Below are 18,964 nucleotides of genomic sequence, written 5' to 3' on the forward strand. Positions count from 1 at the left end.
AGCCTGGGGGGCACACATGTGCCTAGTTACTTGAACTGATGGACTGATTTCGCACTACTCTTCAAATATCGCCCCGGGATCCACGCATCAACCATATCCAAACAGGTCTCATAGACGGGACATACCAGCCGGCGGCCTTCGCGGGTCAATTCTCCTATAAATGCGGAAGAAGTCAGCTGGCTCGCCACCCAATCACGTATTTAGACTCGTCATTGAGCGAAGTGCTCATACGAATAAGGGCAAGCTCATCCGAGAGGCAGCGCTTGCCCCGAAACTGGACGCCCAAGAAAGGCTTTCTTGATGATGCTGCGCTCCTGCTCCACTTACAAGCGAACCAAAGTTGAATGTTGCCGAGCGTTACGCGTTACACCAATCAAGGGCTTCTTGTCTGGGTCTTACTCCCGACACGGGATATGTTATGACATCTCCTGGATGGAGGATGGAGCATGATTCGGCTCGTCGTGCGTGGGACTCCTAGCACCTGAAGTTATCTGGTGCGCTATCTGCAAAAGCGAGTAGATAGTGGAAAAGGTTGTTAGCAGAGACCGGGCAGTTCGCCGCCGGGGCATCTCCAGGGTCGACACGACCACCGTACGGACGAACGGTGCACCTCGCATCGGCAAATACCATTGCCGAGATTAGCCAGCAAGCAAGAAGTCACACGGCAGAACGGCAGCCATTGCGGCCGAGAGGGACCCATCCCCTGTACCTTGATGCCAGCGAGGATAGCGGGAAGTACGTCAAACACAGCAAGAACTACAACATGGACTGCCGTTTTGAAACCATAGACGACGCGCTGAGCGGCGTTGTTGCGGTCAGTTGTTAATGGGACTATCAATGGGAAGGGTTGTCAACAGAAAGAGCCGGGGTGTGAATGGGGTCGGAGCGGCGAGTGTTGATGACGGTCGAGAACCATGGAAAAAATCGGAGGCCGGATGGGGCTGCTCACCAACGATCCGGCTGTCTGGACCGGCATCAACGAGGGGACCCGTCCAGCAGGACTTCCGATGGGAGAATGAGAGAGGAGCTTGCATTTGATGGTAGTGTGGCAGGAACAAGAAAACATGGCAGGCTACCTTCTGGCGCGAGTGCATTTGGTTGGTTGGACCCAGGCGGCTTATGCCTCTGTTCATATTGCACCAGCAAAGAGGATTACCCCGCACTGGTATCTTTGCTCCATGTCATGAATTATTTCACCAGCTACATGCCCGAGGTCGGAAAGGATATGGAACACGCTAAACGGACCCCTTCTCTTCCACATCTCTGTAAAAGATCTGTAACGAGTCCTTCGCATGGCACCGCCCAATATACCGCTGGACAGCAATCAGCAAACGGACAACCAACGTTACACCCCAACACATGAACCGTGAGATTATGTCCTGGTTTCACATACATCGGTCCGGCCCGAATACATATACCCAATTCGCTGTAAAACCCGACAATAACCATCGCCGCCGCTGAGAATGGGATCCGAATCAGGTTTCTGTATTATGTATCCAAACTCAACGTGTAAGAATACATCCAAACCCCCCCGCCGCACCCCCTCCTACCCCCCACTCTCGACCCCAACCCCCTCCAACTCCTCCAAAACCCTCCGTGCAGTCCACCTCCCCCCCGGATCCACTGCTAAACACCCTTCAAGGATGCCCACAATCCTCTCCTCGACATACGCATCCCCCGCTAGAAACTTCACGGGAGGCCCTCCTTCATTCTTGTGATGTGATTGCGCTCGGGCGACGGTGAAGGCGGCGCGGAGGCCTTCGACCCCGACACCGCGTTGGAGCCCGGATTCGAAGAAGCCTTTGCGGGCGCCCATGAAGAGCTGGGTGGCGGTGCGGGCGAGGGGGAAGGGTTCAATTCCTGTGAGGAGTGTATACAGCGTCACACCTAACGAATATACGTCAACGGGAAATGAGTACGCCGCGTCGTCTGGATCCGCTTCGCTAGTCACATCCGCGGACTTCATTGAACTGCCCGAAGACCGGCCAAAGAGTTCGGGCGCGGTGTAAGCTGTTGTGCCGCGGCCGAGGCCGGAGTGGAGGGTTTGGGAGTCCGGAAAGGTTGGGGAGCCCGGGGTGATGGGGCCGTGGAGGTGTGGATCTTTTGGGTCGGTGGAGGTGGGTATGAGGAGTTTGAGGGTTGGGCGGGGTTGGGGTGGATTTGTGTTTGAGGCGGCTGGGGTTGTGGTGATTGAGAGGGTTGGGAGGGCGGGTGGGGTTGAGAGTTGTGCTGGGGCGGTGGTTTGTTTGTTTGAAGTGGCTGGATTGGACTCTGATGATGTTGGCGGTGCCTCTCGAGGCAGTGCTTCCGTGTCGGACATGGAGGTGTACGGTGGCGGCCCGTCACCGAACATGCCCATGGTCGCCTGCTGCTCTGGAACAAAGCAGGCGTTTCCGAAATCGGCTAACCGTACGTCCAGGAAGTCGGTAAGCTGCGGAATCACGGGATAGGGGTAAGTAACTCAATACTGACGTGCGTCATGCGTCAATTGGCAGATTTCCCTAGGCATACCAAAACATTGTGCGGCTTAATATCATGATGCACAATCCCCTCCGCATGCATACAGGCGATAGCGCTAGCAAGCTGCCGTGCCCATTTGACCCACAACCGTTTCCCAACACTCTGCTTGTTCCGCTGCACCCATTCCCACATGTCGCCTTTCGGGAGATATTCCAGCAAGATGAGCAGTCTGGGCGACGGGTCGATCGTTTTGGAATCTGATAAGGTGCGCTTTTTGGTTTGTGGGCGTGATTCCAAAGTCGGGTTCTCGGCCGAAGAAGCCAGCTGGGCTTTGACATTCGGGTTGTCAACGTCCGCCTCGTCTTTGACCCCAATCAACTTCACGATATTCGGATGCAACGGCGAAAGCTTGCGAAGAATGCAGACCTCCGAAAGCCCAACCGACTGTGACTCCAGGGTATTGTGCAGCCGTTTGACAGCGCAAGGGTGGAAGTTCCCAGATGAAGGTACGAGCGGATCTGAACTCTCCAGGTCCGGTAGGCCCGACTGTGGCGGCCGAGGTGAGGATGCAGGGAAGGGTGTTTTTTCGGGAGACGAGTCCGTTACGGTATAGTAGCCCAGATAGACCTGGGCGTATCGGCCCTCCCCGAGAAAATTGCGACGCGTGGGGAGGAAGGTGAGGTTGATGTTGTCCCACTTTGCGGGCGAGACAATGACCTGCGGCCTGTCTCGCGCCTTTCGCCGGCGAGCTTCTTCAGCGGCCGCTCGGAGTTTCGCTGATGGGGCTGGCGTTGCTTCCGATGAAGGAGATAGCAGTGCCGGTGATGTCAATGCTTCCGTGTCCGGGTCCACAGGTCGCTTCCGAACTGTGACAATGGGCGTCACCTTGAACTGACTCTCATCCAAGTCCACAAAGCCACGTCGGCCGGATGTATTCGCGTCGGTCAGGAAAACGGCCTCGTTGTCTATTGCCGGCGGCGATGCGATTGATGGCGTTACTGCTGGAGGGGTCGGAAGTGATAGCGGAACGGTCATGGATGAGCTGTAAGGGGATCCCTGACCGTAGTATGTCTTGCCAGTGGAAGGAGGCTGGGCATGTGGAGGTGGATAGTACTGATGCGGCGAGCGTGGTGACGTCCCCGCGTACGTGAGTTCGTCGCTATTGATTAGACGTCCCTGTCGAAGCGCGCTCAATTCGTTTGCGTCCATGTTTACCGCTGGTTTAGAGATGGTATGTGACATTTCAAAGATCGAGTTCTTGCTCCGTGGTGTGTCAGCTGGCGTGGAAGCTGAATTGGGCCGATTGCTTTGTGGAGTGGGCGCATCACGCTGCCGCTGTTTCGGAGTGTCTACTTGCGGCGAGAGCAAGCCATGAAATATGGAGCCCTCCCTGAAAGCCGAAGCAAATATGTCATTTTTCATCGTGCCCGGCGTCCCACTGGATTCTGCTTTCCGCTCCGCATCGTGGTACGGTGGAGGTGGGGGAGAAGTAGGGAGAGGCTCTGCGGGTTCGAGTCTCGCACTCTTCTCTTCTGAAAAGACAAAGTCCGCTGCTTCGTTCTGTTGCTTGCGGAAAGGCTCATACACTTGTTCAATCTCCACAAAAGCTCTGCGGGCGCCGGAGTTTGCGTCGAAGGTCGGGACAAAGGGAGGCGCCGGACTCGTGGACCGAAGAGCGGAGAGGTTGAGAGGCGATGGTTGAGGCAAGTTATGAGTAGAAGATGGTGTCTTGGCGGCGGTGCCGTCGGTCATCGTGCTTTGCACAATGTACACCCGTCAAGAGATCACGGCGGAGTGCCGACAGAACAAGCTGCGGACTGAAGGAACCCCTCCGGAAGGCGGACACAGCAGTAAGATAAGACCGCTCGGCCCTCTGCGAGAGTTGAAGGCGGGTGAGCTCAAGACCTAACCTGTTGAGCTGTTGCAATAACGACGGGCGAGCGAGGGATAGTGGTCCTGCAGTTTTCCGACCAAGAAAGAGCCTCCCGTTTCCGCACACGCGCCCAACAAAGTGCAGGGTAATTTGTGGCCCCATCGGCCGCCCGTTAGATTGTGCCATTTCCATCCCATTTCCATCCCGCGTGCAACAGCAACAGCCACTTCTGCACAGCCAGGACAGGACAGGACAGGGACGAAGTACATGGACCTGTGCATTGACACCGCTGAGGACGCAGAGTGGCGTGAGGACGTCGCCTTAGTCCTCGCGACCATGCGCCTCCCAGACGAAGGTTTGCTCTCGCCATCTTGCCAAATCTTCCACCGCTCAGCACAGTGTCATTCACTCCCAATTCCTCCCTAGATGCAGCGAACGAGTATCTGTCAGCCACTCTTGAAAGTCACTACGTACCTGAGCCCCATGACCCACCGCTGAGCTTTCTGGCCATCGTGAACTCTTTGCGCAGCATACTTCCAGCGCACGACGACGCGTCCATAGAACCCAGCGAGTTGTTTGACGACTTTTTAGATGAGGAATGGGACCTCAGCGGGAATTGCGTCCGCGTGGATGAGCAAGGAAACCCTGTTTGGTCGAGTGTGCTTCTGTTTTTGGAAAAAGTCGCTACAGACGCCCACGCTAAGGCAGCGGATAGCGCTGTTCAACAGCGGATTCGAGGTGAAGGTTTGGACGTAGCCGATTGTCCTTCGACTGCATAAAGCTTGCTCACTACGTATTTCAGAGCCGTCTTATGACGCAAGAGCGTTATACATTATGGACGAGCCACTTTTACCTGCGCAAACAACCATGACGAGTATTGTCCCAAAATTCAAGCCTTTGCCGACTGTCCAGCAGCTTGCTGGGCGTATGATTAGATTGGGAATCAAGGAAAAGGGTTTTGAAGAAGAAGGCGGGCAACTAGCTGAAGCCATGGGGCGGCAATTCAACGCGGCCTTGAGCGAGCCGTTTTTGGGAAGACCTTCCTCGGCTCGGCTCTTGTTGAGTATCGTTGATCCGTTTGACACAGTCTCCGATCCTTTCGCGGAAGATCGGTGGTTGGGAGAGCTGCTTACGGAGAACCTGAGTAAAAAGGTCGGCTGCATGTCGATTTATAGGTTTTTCCGTACAATCACTCATGCCCCAACAGATGGAAGCCTCCGAACCAATGGAAGCGCCAATCTTTGCTACCAGAAACGATCCCGAAAAGCTGCCGTCCCCAAAGTTTACGACTCCTCTGCCGGCGGAGTCACAGCTTATGCCAGATTGCTTGACAGAGGACGCGCCGTTGTCTGCGCTTGTCGAAGGTTTAGGGGCCGGGATCAGCTTTCTCAAAGGGCTGGAAGAAGAAGAGGACGACATGGCGGGGCGCGTGGTTCCTGACGGACTTTTGGCGGCACTCAGTGGTACGTATCAGTACCACCCGGCCTGACTGCAGAGCAACTGAGCGTAACCGTGGTCTGATATACCGGCAGAACCATTGATAGACGCCGCAGATGACGCGACAGTGCAAGCCACCATCGACCACGTATGCACAGCGACAACGGACGTAGACATAATGAGACGCATGGGAACAACAGATGAAGACGACGTGCCTAACCCCAGCAAGAAGAAGCGAAGGCTGAGACGCATCGAATCCCCCATTCTCTCTTTCGCAGATGAGCCCGATCTTTGCCCCAAACGCCGTCGGCAAAACGATTCGTTACCCGAGTTAACTTTGGACGCAGTTGTTAACGGGCAGTTTGGCGGAATGGATTACAAAAGTCTCGAAGAGCCCCAACAAAGTACGACCGATGGGGACGATCTAGCCGAAGACCTCTCCACCTTCTTCGACTTCGCCGGCGCGGCCTCCACCAAGCCCTACACCCCCATCCTCGATTCCCCCTGGGATGTCGCATCCACCAAACAACTTAGCATCCCCAACCTCCCCCACCCACCCCCCTTCCACCCTCGCCCGGACGCATGGACGAGTTTCCGGGCCCTGGTGCAAAAGACGTTGAAGTTGCGCCCGTTTGAGAATATGACCTCGACGGAGCTGGCGTTGATGCATTGGAACCCGATTGCGGCGATGATGAGGGCGATGGGGGTTGGGGATGATGAGGCGATTACTGTTGGCGGGATTGGGAGGGGCGTTTTGAGCGGGGCATTTGGGGTTGAGGATCACGAGGGGTTGAGAAGGGTGATTGTCGAGGCTTGTGAGGTGGAGGAGCTTAACCCTGGAGGTATGGCATGCACCTTTTCGGCGGCCATCGAGACAGTGTCGCTAACCGAATTTCATTAGATTACATGGAATTCGAGAGTACCTCCGTTAACGACGGGGACAGGCCTTCATCTCCAATCCAGGCCATGCGAACTCTCCGTGCTCTTAAACCCCCAAAGACCGCACCGGTGGGCCATCCTCCACCGCCCAATATAAGTTCAGCCCGCAACACTCCGCAGCGAACCATCCCGGTCGTCGATCTAGTCAACCCTCCGCCTAACAATTTACGTCCCGCCCACAACGCTCAGCAAGGAGCGGTACCCGTCATTGACCTACGATTCGATGAGCCCGGAGATCACATGATCAACCTCGGCCTCCGACGGCATAACGTAGACTCACCTATAGAAATCGAGGACGAGCCCGCATTCGAAATCCATTCAGTTGAGGAGATCCTCCCACCCCTACCTCTAGACAACCCGCGATCGACACGTGAGAATGCAATGGACGACCCCGCACAGAACTTGGAAGAAGTGCTAGCGAAATATAGGAAGCCGTTTTCGGTGAGGAGTTCTTTGGATCAGTTTTTGACGTTGAGGGGTCGGCCGCCAGGTATTTGGGAGTGGGGTTGTGGGTTTGTGGATGATTTGTGTCGATGCTGAGGGACTTGTATTAGCGGTTGTTACTGGGATTGTTGAACGCGTCGGGGCGCAGGCGGATAAAGCGGCGGAGAACAGAACTCCCACTAGTGGTAAGCAAACGGGCAAAAAACCAGACTCTTCGTCAGACACCTGAAATACCGCTCTCCACAGAAATGTTCCCAACGCCCACCGCCGTCAAATTCGCCCTTCCGCCCTTCGACAGCGAAAGCGCCACCCGCCACACTTATATCGCCGGCGAACGTATCCTGAAGAACAAGGATCTGGTCAGGGCTTTTGAGAAGACCTATGCGGTGGACTTGATTGAGCGGGATTTGGAGTGTGCTTCCGTGAGTGGCTTTGTATTATTGATGGGGTTGTGAATGGGGTCTGGATTTATCGCGTCGATTTGTCAACGCAGGAAGATGCAGCGCCTGGCGCCCGACTGGAAGCGGATTTGATCATCGATGAGAGAACCTGCGTCATGTATGAACAAATCATATCTGTCTGTCCTGAAACATCGGTGCCCTGACCTAACACCCTTCGAAAGTTTCTACCCACTCCCCCACCTCCCCCTCACAACCACTCACCTCCCCACCACGCCCACCCCCCACACCTCCCCCCTCACCGCCCTAGGCACCCTCGGCACCACCGAACTCGGCTCCCTTCTCCTCCGCTGCATCCTCCGCTTCACCCGCGTGCATCTCGTCCTGGAAGCTGGCCCACAGACAGGCGCGTATATGCTCACACCGCCTGTCGTGAATGCGCTGCAGTGGGTTGGCGCGTTTGCGGCAAGTTGTAGGAACTGGGCGGAGGTGAGGTGGGTTGTTAGTTTGGGGGCTGAGGAGAGTGCGTGGATCGCGAGGTGAGTGTTTTGCTCTGTTTGGTTTTTTTTCAATTGTACACACCCTAGATTTCGCACTGCTCATGTCTTCAGAAACATCGGCGACACGATCGCGGAATCCTACGACACACCGCCCAACTCTTCCACCACCCCAAAAGCCTGGCTCTCCCGCCCCGCCTACGAAACGCGCACCTGGCTCTCACATGAAGAATCCGCGCAAGAACGGTTCCTGCGCTCCTTCCCGACGCTCAACTCCTTCTCGGCGCAGATCGTGTTAACGATCATGACGCTGAGGGAGTTTATGCTGATGAGTGTCGAGGAGGTGGTGGAGAAGGTCGGGGTGTGGGTGCCGGAGAGGGGGTTGAGGGTGTTTTGGGAGATGGTTAACACCCAATTGGGGATTGGGGTGGAGTGAAGGGTTGGGAGGGCGGCGGAGTATGGGCATTTGTGATCAAACGAGCTTTGGACCTATTAAGATTAGGCGGCGTATTTCGCCGGATCAGGGCTAGGTAGATAGATCGGGCACTCACAATACGTCTGATGAAGATTGCATTTTGTATGTAAGATGCAGTATTGAGGGAATGAATTATGGGAGAAAAATTCGGTCGAAAGAACGGAAAGCCATCGTCTGGGGGTGTCTCATGAAAGTAGGAGGGCGGATACTATTTAAACAGGAGCGGGTAGGGGTGGGGATGGGAAGCGGTTGTGGGCAGGAGTCTCGCGCGGATGGGAAAGAAAATCATTGAAGGCGTCTGTCATGACAAACGAGAGGAGGCGCGGGCAAGACCAGCCAGCCCAAGCGGATGTCGCCACGCCCCCCGTCATGGATCTGCACGAGGATCGGACCATACTGCGCCGGAGGTGTTATTACGATATTCGTTGTGCTGTGTGCACGGGGCCCCAAAGGTTTATGCAGTTCATTCAATGGTGGACGGCGTAGCGCTCATCGGCAACCGGCCTGTCGCGGACTGTCGGCCGGCGCCCGTAAGACGGCTTAGGTCGTCCATTGAGCGGCTGGTTTTTGCGGGCTGCCTGTGAGGACGGGGGAAAGGGGTTTGGGATTGTAAGTTCATCTGTCCACAAACTACGAGGAAAGGCGCAGTGGCCGACTCATCCGCCATCCTCTCACATCACGCCCGAGACATCTGTCGAACCCCAATATGTTTTCAAAAACTAAAAGAAAGGCCACTCACCCCGTAAACAGCCCCTTCAACCCCCACCTCGCGCTCAACTTTGCAAAGATCGTCTGACTCTTACTCTTCGCCCTGCTCTGCCCGCCCGGCAGATACGCGCCGCCCTCCGCATAGCTACTCCCCTCCAGCACCCGTTTCAGCTCAAAGAAGTTGGCAAGCACATAATCCGCCTCTTCAGGCGGTAAGAAAAACAACTGCTCGTCCAGCTCGCGCTCGATCTTGTGGACCGATTTAGCGAGGTAGGCGTAGAAATTGGCCATGTCCATGTAGTCGCCCGAGCGCGAGCGGGGGAGTTTGCCGGGGAGGGTTGCGCGCGGGATGGTGGAGGCGGCGATGGTTGGGGTGGATGTGGGGGGGAGGTCGAGGTCGGCTTTGAGGGAGGGCATGGAGCGGGAGAGGGCTTTACGGAGGCCGCTGCTGGTGCGGGTGCTGGAGGTGCCGAGGGGTTTGGAGGAGGGGCTGAGGGTGGAGATGGGCCGGTCGGTTGTGGATTGGGGGCGGGAGGCGGAGGCGGGGTTTGTGCTCTGGGGAAAGAGTGATGTGAGTTAGATGGTAGGTGAAAGTCGTCTTGTAAGATCACTTCCTCCATCGTCTCCCCGCTGTACCTACCTTTTCCGAAACTTCCGGCGGCATAGAGCTAGCGAAGGTCAGATAATCTTTTATCTTTTCCCGGTTCTCTCGTAAGAAATGGTTTAGCGGCATCAGGTACTGCTCCTTGTTCCCGAAATCCACGTCGTTGCACATCGCCGTGAGGATCTTGCCGCAGAGAACAAGACCCCGGCGCGCGGCTGGAGAGACCCGCCCTTCGATCAGCCCGTATGTGTCGGGGGATGTTACCGCTGTGGATTTCGAGAAAGCAACATCAGTGATCCGTTTTCAAACCATATGCGAGAAAGGTCATACTTCCGCGCCCGTACCTGGTACGAAGAACCGCAAAAACAAGAACGATCCGACCACTTTTTCTGGAATGGACAAGTACCCCATAGACGTCCTCTGCGGCAATGGTATACGGGACGTAGACGTGGACATAGCCCTAGCCCGTCCATACAAAAACGTATCGGAAGCCCCTTTCGTGACGCGCGCCTTGCCAGGTCCGCCGGTACTCGCCGGCTCCACCGCCGACAACGGCGGCGACATCAACGCCCCCGCGCTATTCTGCTTCGACCAACTGGAGGCCATCTCCGCCTTCCGCGCTAGGATGTACGACGCTTTCTGCTGGTCGTACGTCCCTGTCGCTCCCGTGTTGATCGTCAGGCCCGTCTCTTTGCCTCCGCCCGACGGGGGCGCTAGTGGTATCGTCGTCCCTATCGTTGCCAACCCTCCCTCTTTGCCCGTGCTGTTGCTTCGCGAATGACTACCCGTCCTGTTGTTCTCTAGGTCTAGTGATTTTTCCACCCCGCTGCTCCGCCGACTGGATTTCAACGTCGCGCGTTTTCGTAGTATCGTGGATGCGCCACCATTTCCACTACCGCTGCTAGCTGATAACTGCTCCGCGCTCCCCCTCGGACTGCTAGTCTCGTCCCCGCCCTCGAGCGGCGAGCTGGTTATGCTCCCTTGGCTGGCCCGAGGCAGCAGCCGTCCGAAGAAGCGCAGAGGCGATGACGCCGTGTCCGTGTCTTTTAACGATTGTTTCCGACTCGGCGTGGATGTGCCCGGTGGCTTGGAGGCGAGATCGGTCCCCGAACTCATTTTGGAAATCGTTGCGTCGGCATTCGGCTTTGCGGATGTTGCGTCGGGATTCGATTTCGGGGATGGTGCTTCAGTACTCGGTCTGGGAGTTGTCGTTTCGGAATCACCTTGTGCTACGGCCGGCTCTTCGGATATCGCGGTCGGTGCGGGAACGGCATTGCCGTCATCCACGCCTTCGCTCTCTGCTGGCTCTTCAGTGACACTCGCCGACTTCCCCAGCGGCGACGCACTAAAAGACGACGCCGCTGGTTCACCACTCTCCTCCAATTCCACCGTTGACAACAACTTCGGCGTCGGTGGGGTAGGCGGCGCGGGCAGCACGCTCGTCACCATAGGCGACTGCATATGCACCGCCGCCAACAGCCCCTGCTCCTTGTGTATCTCCTCCACCGTCTCCCTCAGGTAGTGACACATTCGCCGCAGGGATCCGGGCATCAGTTCGCGCTTCTCGACTACGCTGGTGAGGACCCGTGAACATGCGCCTTTCAGCCGCGCTTCGTTTTCTGCTAGCTGGTCTTCTATTGCTGACGCGTCCATGTCTCGAGGGAACTTTTGGGGATCAATCTCGCAACCGTCGGCGTAGGGGAGCACGTCTCGTAATGGTTCGGTGAGTGACTGGCCCAGGTAGTGTAGACCTTCGTATCTTGCGAAGGCGTTCAAGAGCATAGTTGCCATGCTGGTTGAGGGATGAAGAGATGTCGTCAGTATGAGTAGATCGGAGCTGGGAACACCTAGCGACGTTGGGAATGCTACCTGTTGTCTCGTATTATGTCACTCAGATCTCGGTTCTTCACAACTGCGACGAGGAGAAAAGGACACATAGAAGTACTGTTCAGTATATATCCCTCTTCCCAGCCCTTCGATCGGTATACTTCTATGCAATCAATGCCAAAAAATGGTCTTCCATCATCACTCACTGTATCCCAATATCCGCGACCTCAATAACCGCTTCAAAAACGCCTCCGTCACCTCTGATCCCTGCTGCCGCAACAACGACAGCACCTCCAGCGAAACGCTGGCGGCCGTGTCTCCCACAAACGATACTTGACATATCAGCGCCAGCAGAGTGCAGTTGTTGTCTAGGAGGAGGTCCGCTATCCGACGGTCTTCTGAAACCGCCTGGAAGAAACATCCCCGGAAGCGTTAGGGGCTTGCCGCGTACGATAAATGAAAGGAGGGACTGGACAGATAACATACCCCCGGCTTATCTACAAGGTTCCCCAGACTCCTCCGTGTGAAATTGCTTCGCAACAGCGCGCTATGCTTGGTAGCCCCCATCCGGGCGGACCCGGTGGACGTCACTGGCGGTGCAGGAATGTTGGCGAGACCGAGGGACGGATCGATTGGAAAACTGGATGGGCGTGCTCGATTTGTTGTTGACGGCCCTCTCTGTCGAGCTGGTATTTAAGTCGTTCGATGGATTGCAACTACGATTGGGTCGATCCCGTACGGATGTCCAATCTGTCAAGCGGTGTGTCAGTCGCAGGTTGTCAATTGCGACTTGGAACGTTTTCAATCCGTCGCACGTGCAGAGAGAAGGAATTGATGAAGGATTTGGGTATCACACGTCAGTGGGTTGATCGCTGGTCGAACGTAACAATGGCAACTGGCAGAGTTGACGGGGTATTTCGAGCAGGCGAGATGCGAATGTATGGCTACTAGCCAAAATACAGGTATGCTAAACTACAGATATTCCTTGAGAGCACCGAAGGTCGTGAGCCAGGTACTTGCAAATGGCGGCGCGGTAGAGCGAGCTTTTGCGTTTGCGTTGCTGATTGATATCGGCAGTAAGGGTATGTGCGAGAAGGTCCTATGTAACCCAAGGCTTTTCTCACGTCCGCGTGAATTCTGGAATATCCCAAAAATGGAGTTTTGGTACAACGGTCTTTGGGATCTTAACAACGCCAGCTGACTTCAGCAAAGCCCGTCTTCAGAACCAGCCCCCATATGTGAACTGTCAGTCTTGACTGCCTTTAGCTGCATTTGTTCTGTGGAGGCTTGGGAACAATCAGTCATGAAAGTGTGCCCTTAATATGGGCTCACCTTGTCCCAAATGGCAGGGCTATTATTAGTGCCCCAGGTTTGCATTAGCGCATCCTCTTCGTTGTTTGCGTGTGGAGAGCCATGTGGGGACAAAAACCTTCGGCTGACAGCAGTGAATGCGCGTTCGGCGCATATTTCGACACCGCGTCGGCTTTCTTTGTCAGTTTGTCGTTGACACGTTGGACTTCAAGCACTTTTCAGTTGTGGGTTGGTAGTCTAACAAACCTCCGGATCGACTTGCATTCCTTTGTACAGTGCTCCTTTGCGGGGTGCCGACAGCTTTGCACTCCAGGCCAGGTTTGTGTCTCTCTCCACGCCTAGCCCTTTTCTGCTCAGAGCCCGGAACCACCCATACATACGGTAAACACCAAAAGTCTATGTACCTTCCGGCGTTTGATGTTCAAGAGACACTGACAAGTGATGAGGGTGCGGCATGCACCGAAACGAATTCCGATGTTGGACTGGTTAACGTGTAGAGCGTTCGATCAACGGGTAAGTGTCTGATGGAACGCAGGGTTGCCTAACATTATGGGGGATTTCGGCGGGTGCTCCACACTTGGCGGTGCAAGTGATCTGCATACAACTCAAAGGACGTCGCTTCAGTCGGGTGGCCATTTCAGTTGGACGACGAGTCTGGCGGATGGTTTGCACCCCCTTTGAAGAGTCTTCGGTTAGCTCCAAGAGAGTGAAGGTATGGACGGAGCTACCAACGTAGCGGGTGGGGCATCAAGTAGATGCAAGAGATACTATATTACAGAGTGGGGAATAATTTACATTTAAGAATGGGGAGGACGGCCGTCTATAGATGCCTTGACGGAACACGCCAAACGGACGGGTGAGCAATACGGACAGGCCATTCTACCTATCCAGCCCCTCTATCCGTGGAGAGAATCATAACCTCAGCTTCCTCTCCAATGCCCGCAACTCCTCGGGTGCTTCGTACAAGTGCCACTTCTTTTTGTAAATGCTTGGTATCTTCGCGCTCGCCGGTCCCTTTGGCCGACCCTGCCATGTAAGCTGCCCGAACACTTCACCGTGTGCTAGGTCCTGGAGGGTAGAAAGGGCATGGTGAGAAACAGTGTGAATTGTATTTAAATTTTCTCCCATGCTCGAAATGCCATCCTTCCAAGTTGCATTCCTTCGGTCCTGCCCCCGACTATTATCTTTCGAGGTCGGAGCCGAACCCCAATCGAGGAGCCGAACCCCAATCGAGGAGCATTTCCCATATCCGAACGCCGGCTCCAATTCTTGTGGGGGATAGCTTTCCCCTCATCCCGAATTTCACACCTCCGTCCTGCCATCGATAGCTTCGTTCGAGCCCACATTTTCCCTACAGGTGAAGTCCAAACCCAAGTCTTGCAGTGGATAGCTTTTGCAGCCAAGCTCGTTCCCCCAACATTCCGCTTCACTGGCGTACGCTCTTCGACTCCCAAGTAACCCCGGCCCGAGAGCCCTTTCTCCAAGAGCGCAGCCCCCGTCCAGGTCTGCAATAAGAAGTACTTTGGACCAGGCCCATTCGCAGAGCATTGCGCTTCACCCAGCCCGAACTTCGTCGTCCACCCCCATTGTGCAGCCCAGTCCAAAACCTCCTTATCCGACTAGCTCTCCCCTGGCCACCGCTCCCCACTCTTTCACGACCCCTACCTCCTCCAAAACGATGTTCTTCACGGTCCAATAAGCGTCGCTCCATCCGCGCTGGTACCATTCAGTCGGGGTGACTCGCAGGCCGGCGCCGCGGTTCGGTGCGTGGGCGATCAGCTCAATGAGGTTGCGGTGCTGGTTGGCGCGCTGCAGGAAGGCGGGGTGGTGGCCCCATAGCTCGCGGATGACGGTTGCCATTGTGGTCGTTTGGTATGATAGGGCGGGAGACGTAATGTCTGTTTTGGCCGGGAGTGTGTTGCGTCGTGGAAGTTTACTAATTAGAGGCCGAGTTGAGAGTTGAAATTGTCGAATACGCCTGGCCAACGCGCATCTCGTTGCTATCCGCACACCTTCGTTCATGCAATGACAACAGGAATACGGTAGAAGACGACGAGAGCGTGCAAGGACAGTGCACTATATAACTTAAACGAGCCACTCCATTGATTCTGCTATTACTGTACTTTGTGTCTTGCAGGAAACATACGCCGGCAGTCGTTGTTCATATTAAGAGGAACTAAAGCTCCTAACAAAACTACAACGAGTACACCCCTCCGTAGCGCTACACGGTATATATATGTTCTACTCTAAAAGGTATATCTATCGTCCGGTTCAGAATATCATTCTTCACAAAGTCTCGGCCTTCTTGAACGCCTCAGCGACCTCATCCGCAGTCAAGGGCTTCAGCTTGTCGCGCTCGCCGAGAGGTCCAACGCCCGTGCAAATCTCCTTGAAGCCCGTTTCGAGGTAGATTCCCTTAGCGCGCAGGTTGTCCGCATCGACCGTCAACGTCATCTGGTCAAGCTGGGTGGTTTCCTCCTCAGCGAACCACTTGCGGATAGTAGCAAGGAGCAACCGTCCGAGCCCTTTGCCGCGCTCGGCCTCTTCGATGCCGAGGAAGGCGATGTAGCAGGTGGGCATGTCGCCTTGACCTCTGACGCACGCGTACCCAACCAGCGCCGATGCTGGGGGTGGTGTTGTGGCGTCGGAGTCGGGGGTTTTCCTGTACACGCCAAAGTTCCAGATCACGGAGTCCTCTTTGAACTCGTGCAGAGGGTCTTTGAAGGTTTTGCCATGCAGGGCGCGTACGGCAGCGAGATCGTCCTTCTCATCGATCTTTATCTGGCGGACGAGGAAAGACTCTGCGGCGGCGGCGGCGGACGGAGATAGGGCTGGGCAGGGGACACCGCGCACGTCCTTGGCGTCCATTTGCATGCCAAAAGACATCTTGTCTGCAGGGGTGAAGCCCATGACCTTTAGAGCCTCGAGGACGTCTTGACTACGCATGTCGTAGTAGGTCCTGATGATGTTCATGACGGGAAGAGCCGCAACGGCCTGGTCAAAGGTCCATCGGCGGATCACGTTGTTGGGGTCCGCGACGTCGTATGAGACCCATGGTCCGTGAATCCAGCCTGTAGCACTCGCTTCGTTCACTTCGAACCCGACGACGGACAGGAGTTTGCCGCTATTTGTGCTCCTGGCTCCAAACCTATGTGGAAAGAACCGTTCAGTCCATGATGTACGACTTGAAGAGCCACTTTCTTCATCAAGCATTGTAATGGTACTCACCAGGTCTTGAAAGGATCAACTTCATATTGCACAAGGTCGTTCTTGATTCCCACGGCTGTCTCATCGACGTGCAAGCAGTACTGAGTCTTGCGGTCACTATTGCACTGGGCGGCGAATTCCAGAAACTCGTCGTAAGTCGCAGGTGTGCAGGTCTCGAAAACGAGGCTGGCGGGGGCTGGAACGGTCATGATTTGTTGATTTGTTGGAAGAATGATTGGGAAGGAAGATGGGACTGGTATGTGGGAAAAGGGAGGCAGTAAGTGGACAGCTGGCCCTTTTTATATGGTCGGCGGTTGGAAGGGAGAAGGGCTAGCTACATACGTACATACATACAGTACAGTACAGTACGGTGCAGCGACGGACAGTCCAGCGGCGGAGTTTTCTACCACAGGTTGACCATTTTCCATGATGGAAAGTCACCCTGTCCACAGGCGTGCCGCTCGTCCTGCCTGTTGTTTGCGCGTCCCCAATTTCCCAACGGTGTTCGTCCACAACTGCCCGCGGTGGGTTGCCCCAGGGCCCACTTCGGCTTCTCCACATGGGTAGCGGGAGCAGTTGTTCACCGGACGTCCTCCCAGTCGTCGTTGTGTGTGGGCTAGCAGGAGCACCAGCGGTTCCTTCAGCCTCCTACAGCGGTGCAGGATAGCCATTTCCCCCCGTTTTCTGCCCGTCCACAGCAAACTCATCACCCTCCGGAGTATCTGCAGTGCTAGGGTTTGGAGACCCCATTTCCTGGACGATTTTCCGGTTCGAGGGCAAGCTGCGGTTTAGTCACTGTTGCACGCCCCTACCGCTCATATACTCCCTCGTCTTCTCGGAGTCTCGGTGATAAATGTCAGTGCTATCTGGGGCATACGGAGGTGGATACATACCCTAAAGCTCCTGAGTTCAATGGACAGCGATCCTTCACTGGGTACAGGCTTGCGCGTAGAACAACGGCTGCTAATATCGGGTCCTTCCTGTCTTGCGTGCGCGGCAACCGAACCCTAATGTTTCGCGCTGCAGTTCTCTCAGATTTCCGCAATTTGTTGGCTGGTGATGGTCGCATCTATCTTGCTAGCCAGAACATCTTGATGAGGCTAAGCAAAAGCGGATGGCAATCTAACTTGGATGATGATTTTGAGAGATGCACGATAAGCTAAACCTGAGGATTAGCACTGCGAACACCGGGGGTTACGAGTCTCGGGCCATTATGTGCTTTTGAAACAGAGAAGCATTTGCAACGTCACAATCACATAAGTCCCACAAGTCGTCAAGACGCTGGAAGATCGACTCGTATATGTTGCGACACATCGTGTATGTTGCGACACAGAGCAGCTAAGCTTCGGGATACGCTTGCAGGATACCAGTCCTCTCGCCTCTCAAGCATCGCAGAACCTCTTGTATACAAGCATATTCCGCCAGACGTCCATGGCCCAACTCTCGAACTGTGAAATGCGTGTTGTAGATATCGAGTAGATAGCTATTGCAACATAAGACCTATTTACAGATAGAGATGCCAGCAGTCGAACTGCCCACCCAATGCCCGTCCCGTATCAACTAGCAAGCTGTCTCGGCCATTATCGAATGAAGTATGGCCTCGTGGTGAACGATTGGACATGACCTATCGCCGGTTGTCGTATAGTTGAGAGCTTTCCAGCATCCGTCCCGCCTCCAGTAACCTCCCTTCTACATAGCTCAGCTGTTTTCGACATCGTTGCCCTCAGATGGGCTTGATTTTGAAGTGGAGCGAAATCAGCGAGAACACTAAGCACTTCAGATCTTGGATCAGGTAGTAAAACACTCGTAGTCCCTCGGGGTCTTTGCTTTCCTGCACGTCAATCAATGATCCGATCTTTGCTGTCTGTTGGTCGGGATATAATGATCCTGAATGAGCCCCGTGTACATTGCGAGGGAAGGAATCACCACGAAGGACGCACCGTGAACGAAATGTGCTCGTTGCCCATCACAATTTCCAGCTCCTGTCGTCCAACGCGATCTGGCTGATGCCATAGCTTATCGTCTTCCCTGTTTGAGGCAGATTTGTCAGACTCAACCGTCCATCGAACCCTAGCCCTCCAATAACGTCCGCAAGCTCCCCAAGCATGAAAGCAGCTTCTCCATACTTCAAAATCTCGCTATCCGCAACAATCCTCTTCAGCTCCGTAAGTAAGGACGGGCTCACAAACACCTCCTTCCTGATAAGAGTGTCATTTTTGTAATTCGAAGAGTTCGCATATCGGAGCTTTCCGTCCGGCCGGAACTCGAATTCGAGGAACTCGTGACCGAATTTGCCGACGTGTCCGACGCTGTAGTGGGAAAGATGCGGCGTTAGAACGAGCTAGATGGTGGAACCACTGATCTCCGGTTTCTTTCAAATCGACGGGTGGATGGTGGAATGTGCGCTAAAGAGTCCTAGCAGACTCTCCGGCATCCAAACCCGAGCGAGCATCGTCTACTGGCCCTACTTACTAATATCGTACGTAGATTTCTTCTGTTCCTGTAGCTGTAGCCATGTTTACTGGTTTGCCGTAAGTTTGGCTGCACGCTGTTTCGAACTCTGCGAATACAGGCCAGGCGGACTTGGTTATCTATCCGATGTGACGAACCGTTAGGCAAGCGCGCGCCACGTCTGCGCCACCTTCCGGACAAGTCCCCCTTCTGGACATCCGTTTCACGTCACCGACAACTTCAGTTCGCACTCCATCTTGATCACCGAAAGAACAATCACAACTAACTCGACTACTCCAGATCTTCAGCTGGTGGGTTTCTTCAGAGTACAGA

General features: G+C 55.0%; 5 protein-coding genes across 5 annotated transcripts; 1 reads left to right on the forward strand and 4 right to left on the reverse strand.

Annotated features, from left to right (window-relative positions):
• Nucleotides 1-2,409: 2,409 nt before the first annotated feature.
• Nucleotides 2,410-4,448, reverse strand: EV422DRAFT_514848 (uncharacterized protein). Its single transcript, XM_053069276.1, has one exon. The coding sequence runs from the start codon at nucleotides 4,210-4,212 to the stop codon at nucleotides 2,485-2,487; it is 1,728 nt and encodes a 575-aa protein (XP_052929438.1). The 5' UTR covers nucleotides 4,213-4,448; the 3' UTR covers nucleotides 2,410-2,484.
• Nucleotides 4,449-4,536: 88 nt separating this feature from the next.
• EV422DRAFT_616986 (uncharacterized protein) lies at nucleotides 4,537-8,484 on the forward strand (the record flags this gene model as incomplete). The annotated part of the gene is made up of 11 exons (XM_053073987.1): nucleotides 4,537-4,688; nucleotides 4,760-5,071; nucleotides 5,136-5,485; nucleotides 5,541-5,796; nucleotides 5,866-6,612; nucleotides 6,672-7,199; nucleotides 7,264-7,338; nucleotides 7,400-7,575; nucleotides 7,647-7,711; nucleotides 7,776-8,090; nucleotides 8,163-8,484. Exons 1-11 carry the CDS (start codon nucleotides 4,601-4,603, stop codon nucleotides 8,482-8,484), a joined length of 3,234 nt encoding a protein of 1,077 aa, XP_052929439.1. The 5' UTR covers nucleotides 4,537-4,600.
• Nucleotides 8,485-13,673: 5,189 nt separating this feature from the next.
• EV422DRAFT_514889 (uncharacterized protein) lies at nucleotides 13,674-14,996 on the reverse strand (the record flags this gene model as incomplete). Its single annotated transcript, XM_053069277.1, has 2 exons — nucleotides 13,674-14,041; nucleotides 14,639-14,996. Coding segments are annotated over 2 exons (514 nt in total), but the record flags the coding sequence as incomplete, so codon positions are not given.
• A 67-nt stretch (nucleotides 14,997-15,063) lies between these two features.
• Nucleotides 15,064-16,626, reverse strand: EV422DRAFT_514891 (acyl-CoA N-acyltransferase). The gene is made up of 3 exons (XM_053069278.1): nucleotides 16,531-16,626; nucleotides 16,202-16,433; nucleotides 15,064-16,121 (listed from the first exon to the last, which is right to left on the reverse strand). Exons 2-3 carry the CDS (start codon nucleotides 16,387-16,389, stop codon nucleotides 15,260-15,262), a joined length of 1,050 nt encoding a protein of 349 aa, XP_052929441.1. The 5' UTR covers nucleotides 16,390-16,433; nucleotides 16,531-16,626; the 3' UTR covers nucleotides 15,064-15,259.
• Nucleotides 16,627-17,903: 1,277 nt separating this feature from the next.
• EV422DRAFT_549748 (mago nashi-like protein 2) lies at nucleotides 17,904-18,696 on the reverse strand (the record flags this gene model as incomplete). The annotated part of the gene is made up of 4 exons (XM_053071732.1): nucleotides 17,904-18,044; nucleotides 18,121-18,208; nucleotides 18,307-18,489; nucleotides 18,653-18,696. The coding sequence occupies 4 exons, from the start codon at nucleotides 18,694-18,696 to the stop codon at nucleotides 17,904-17,906; spliced, it is 456 nt and encodes a 151-aa protein (XP_052929442.1).
• Between the last annotated feature and the right edge of the window lie 268 nt (nucleotides 18,697-18,964).

The sequence above is a fragment of the Fimicolochytrium jonesii genome (genome assembly GCF_025526975.1).
Source record: "Fimicolochytrium jonesii strain JEL569 chromosome Unknown EV422scaffold_2, whole genome shotgun sequence".
In the NCBI taxonomy this organism is placed as follows: domain Eukaryota; kingdom Fungi; phylum Chytridiomycota; class Chytridiomycetes; order Spizellomycetales; family Powellomycetaceae; genus Fimicolochytrium; species Fimicolochytrium jonesii.

Coding starts and splice junctions, on each gene's coding strand:
- EV422DRAFT_514848 (XM_053069276.1), bottom strand. CDS start 4,212: ATGACCGACGGCACCGCCGCCAAGACACCATCTTCTACTCATAACTTG.
- EV422DRAFT_514891 (XM_053069278.1), bottom strand. CDS start 16,389: ATGACCGTTCCAGCCCCCGCCAGCCTCGTTTTCGAGACCTGCACACCT. Junction 16,122..16,201: donor GTTGATCCTTTCAAGACCTG/GTGAGTACCATT, acceptor CTTTCCACATAG/GTTTGGAGCCAGGAGCACAA.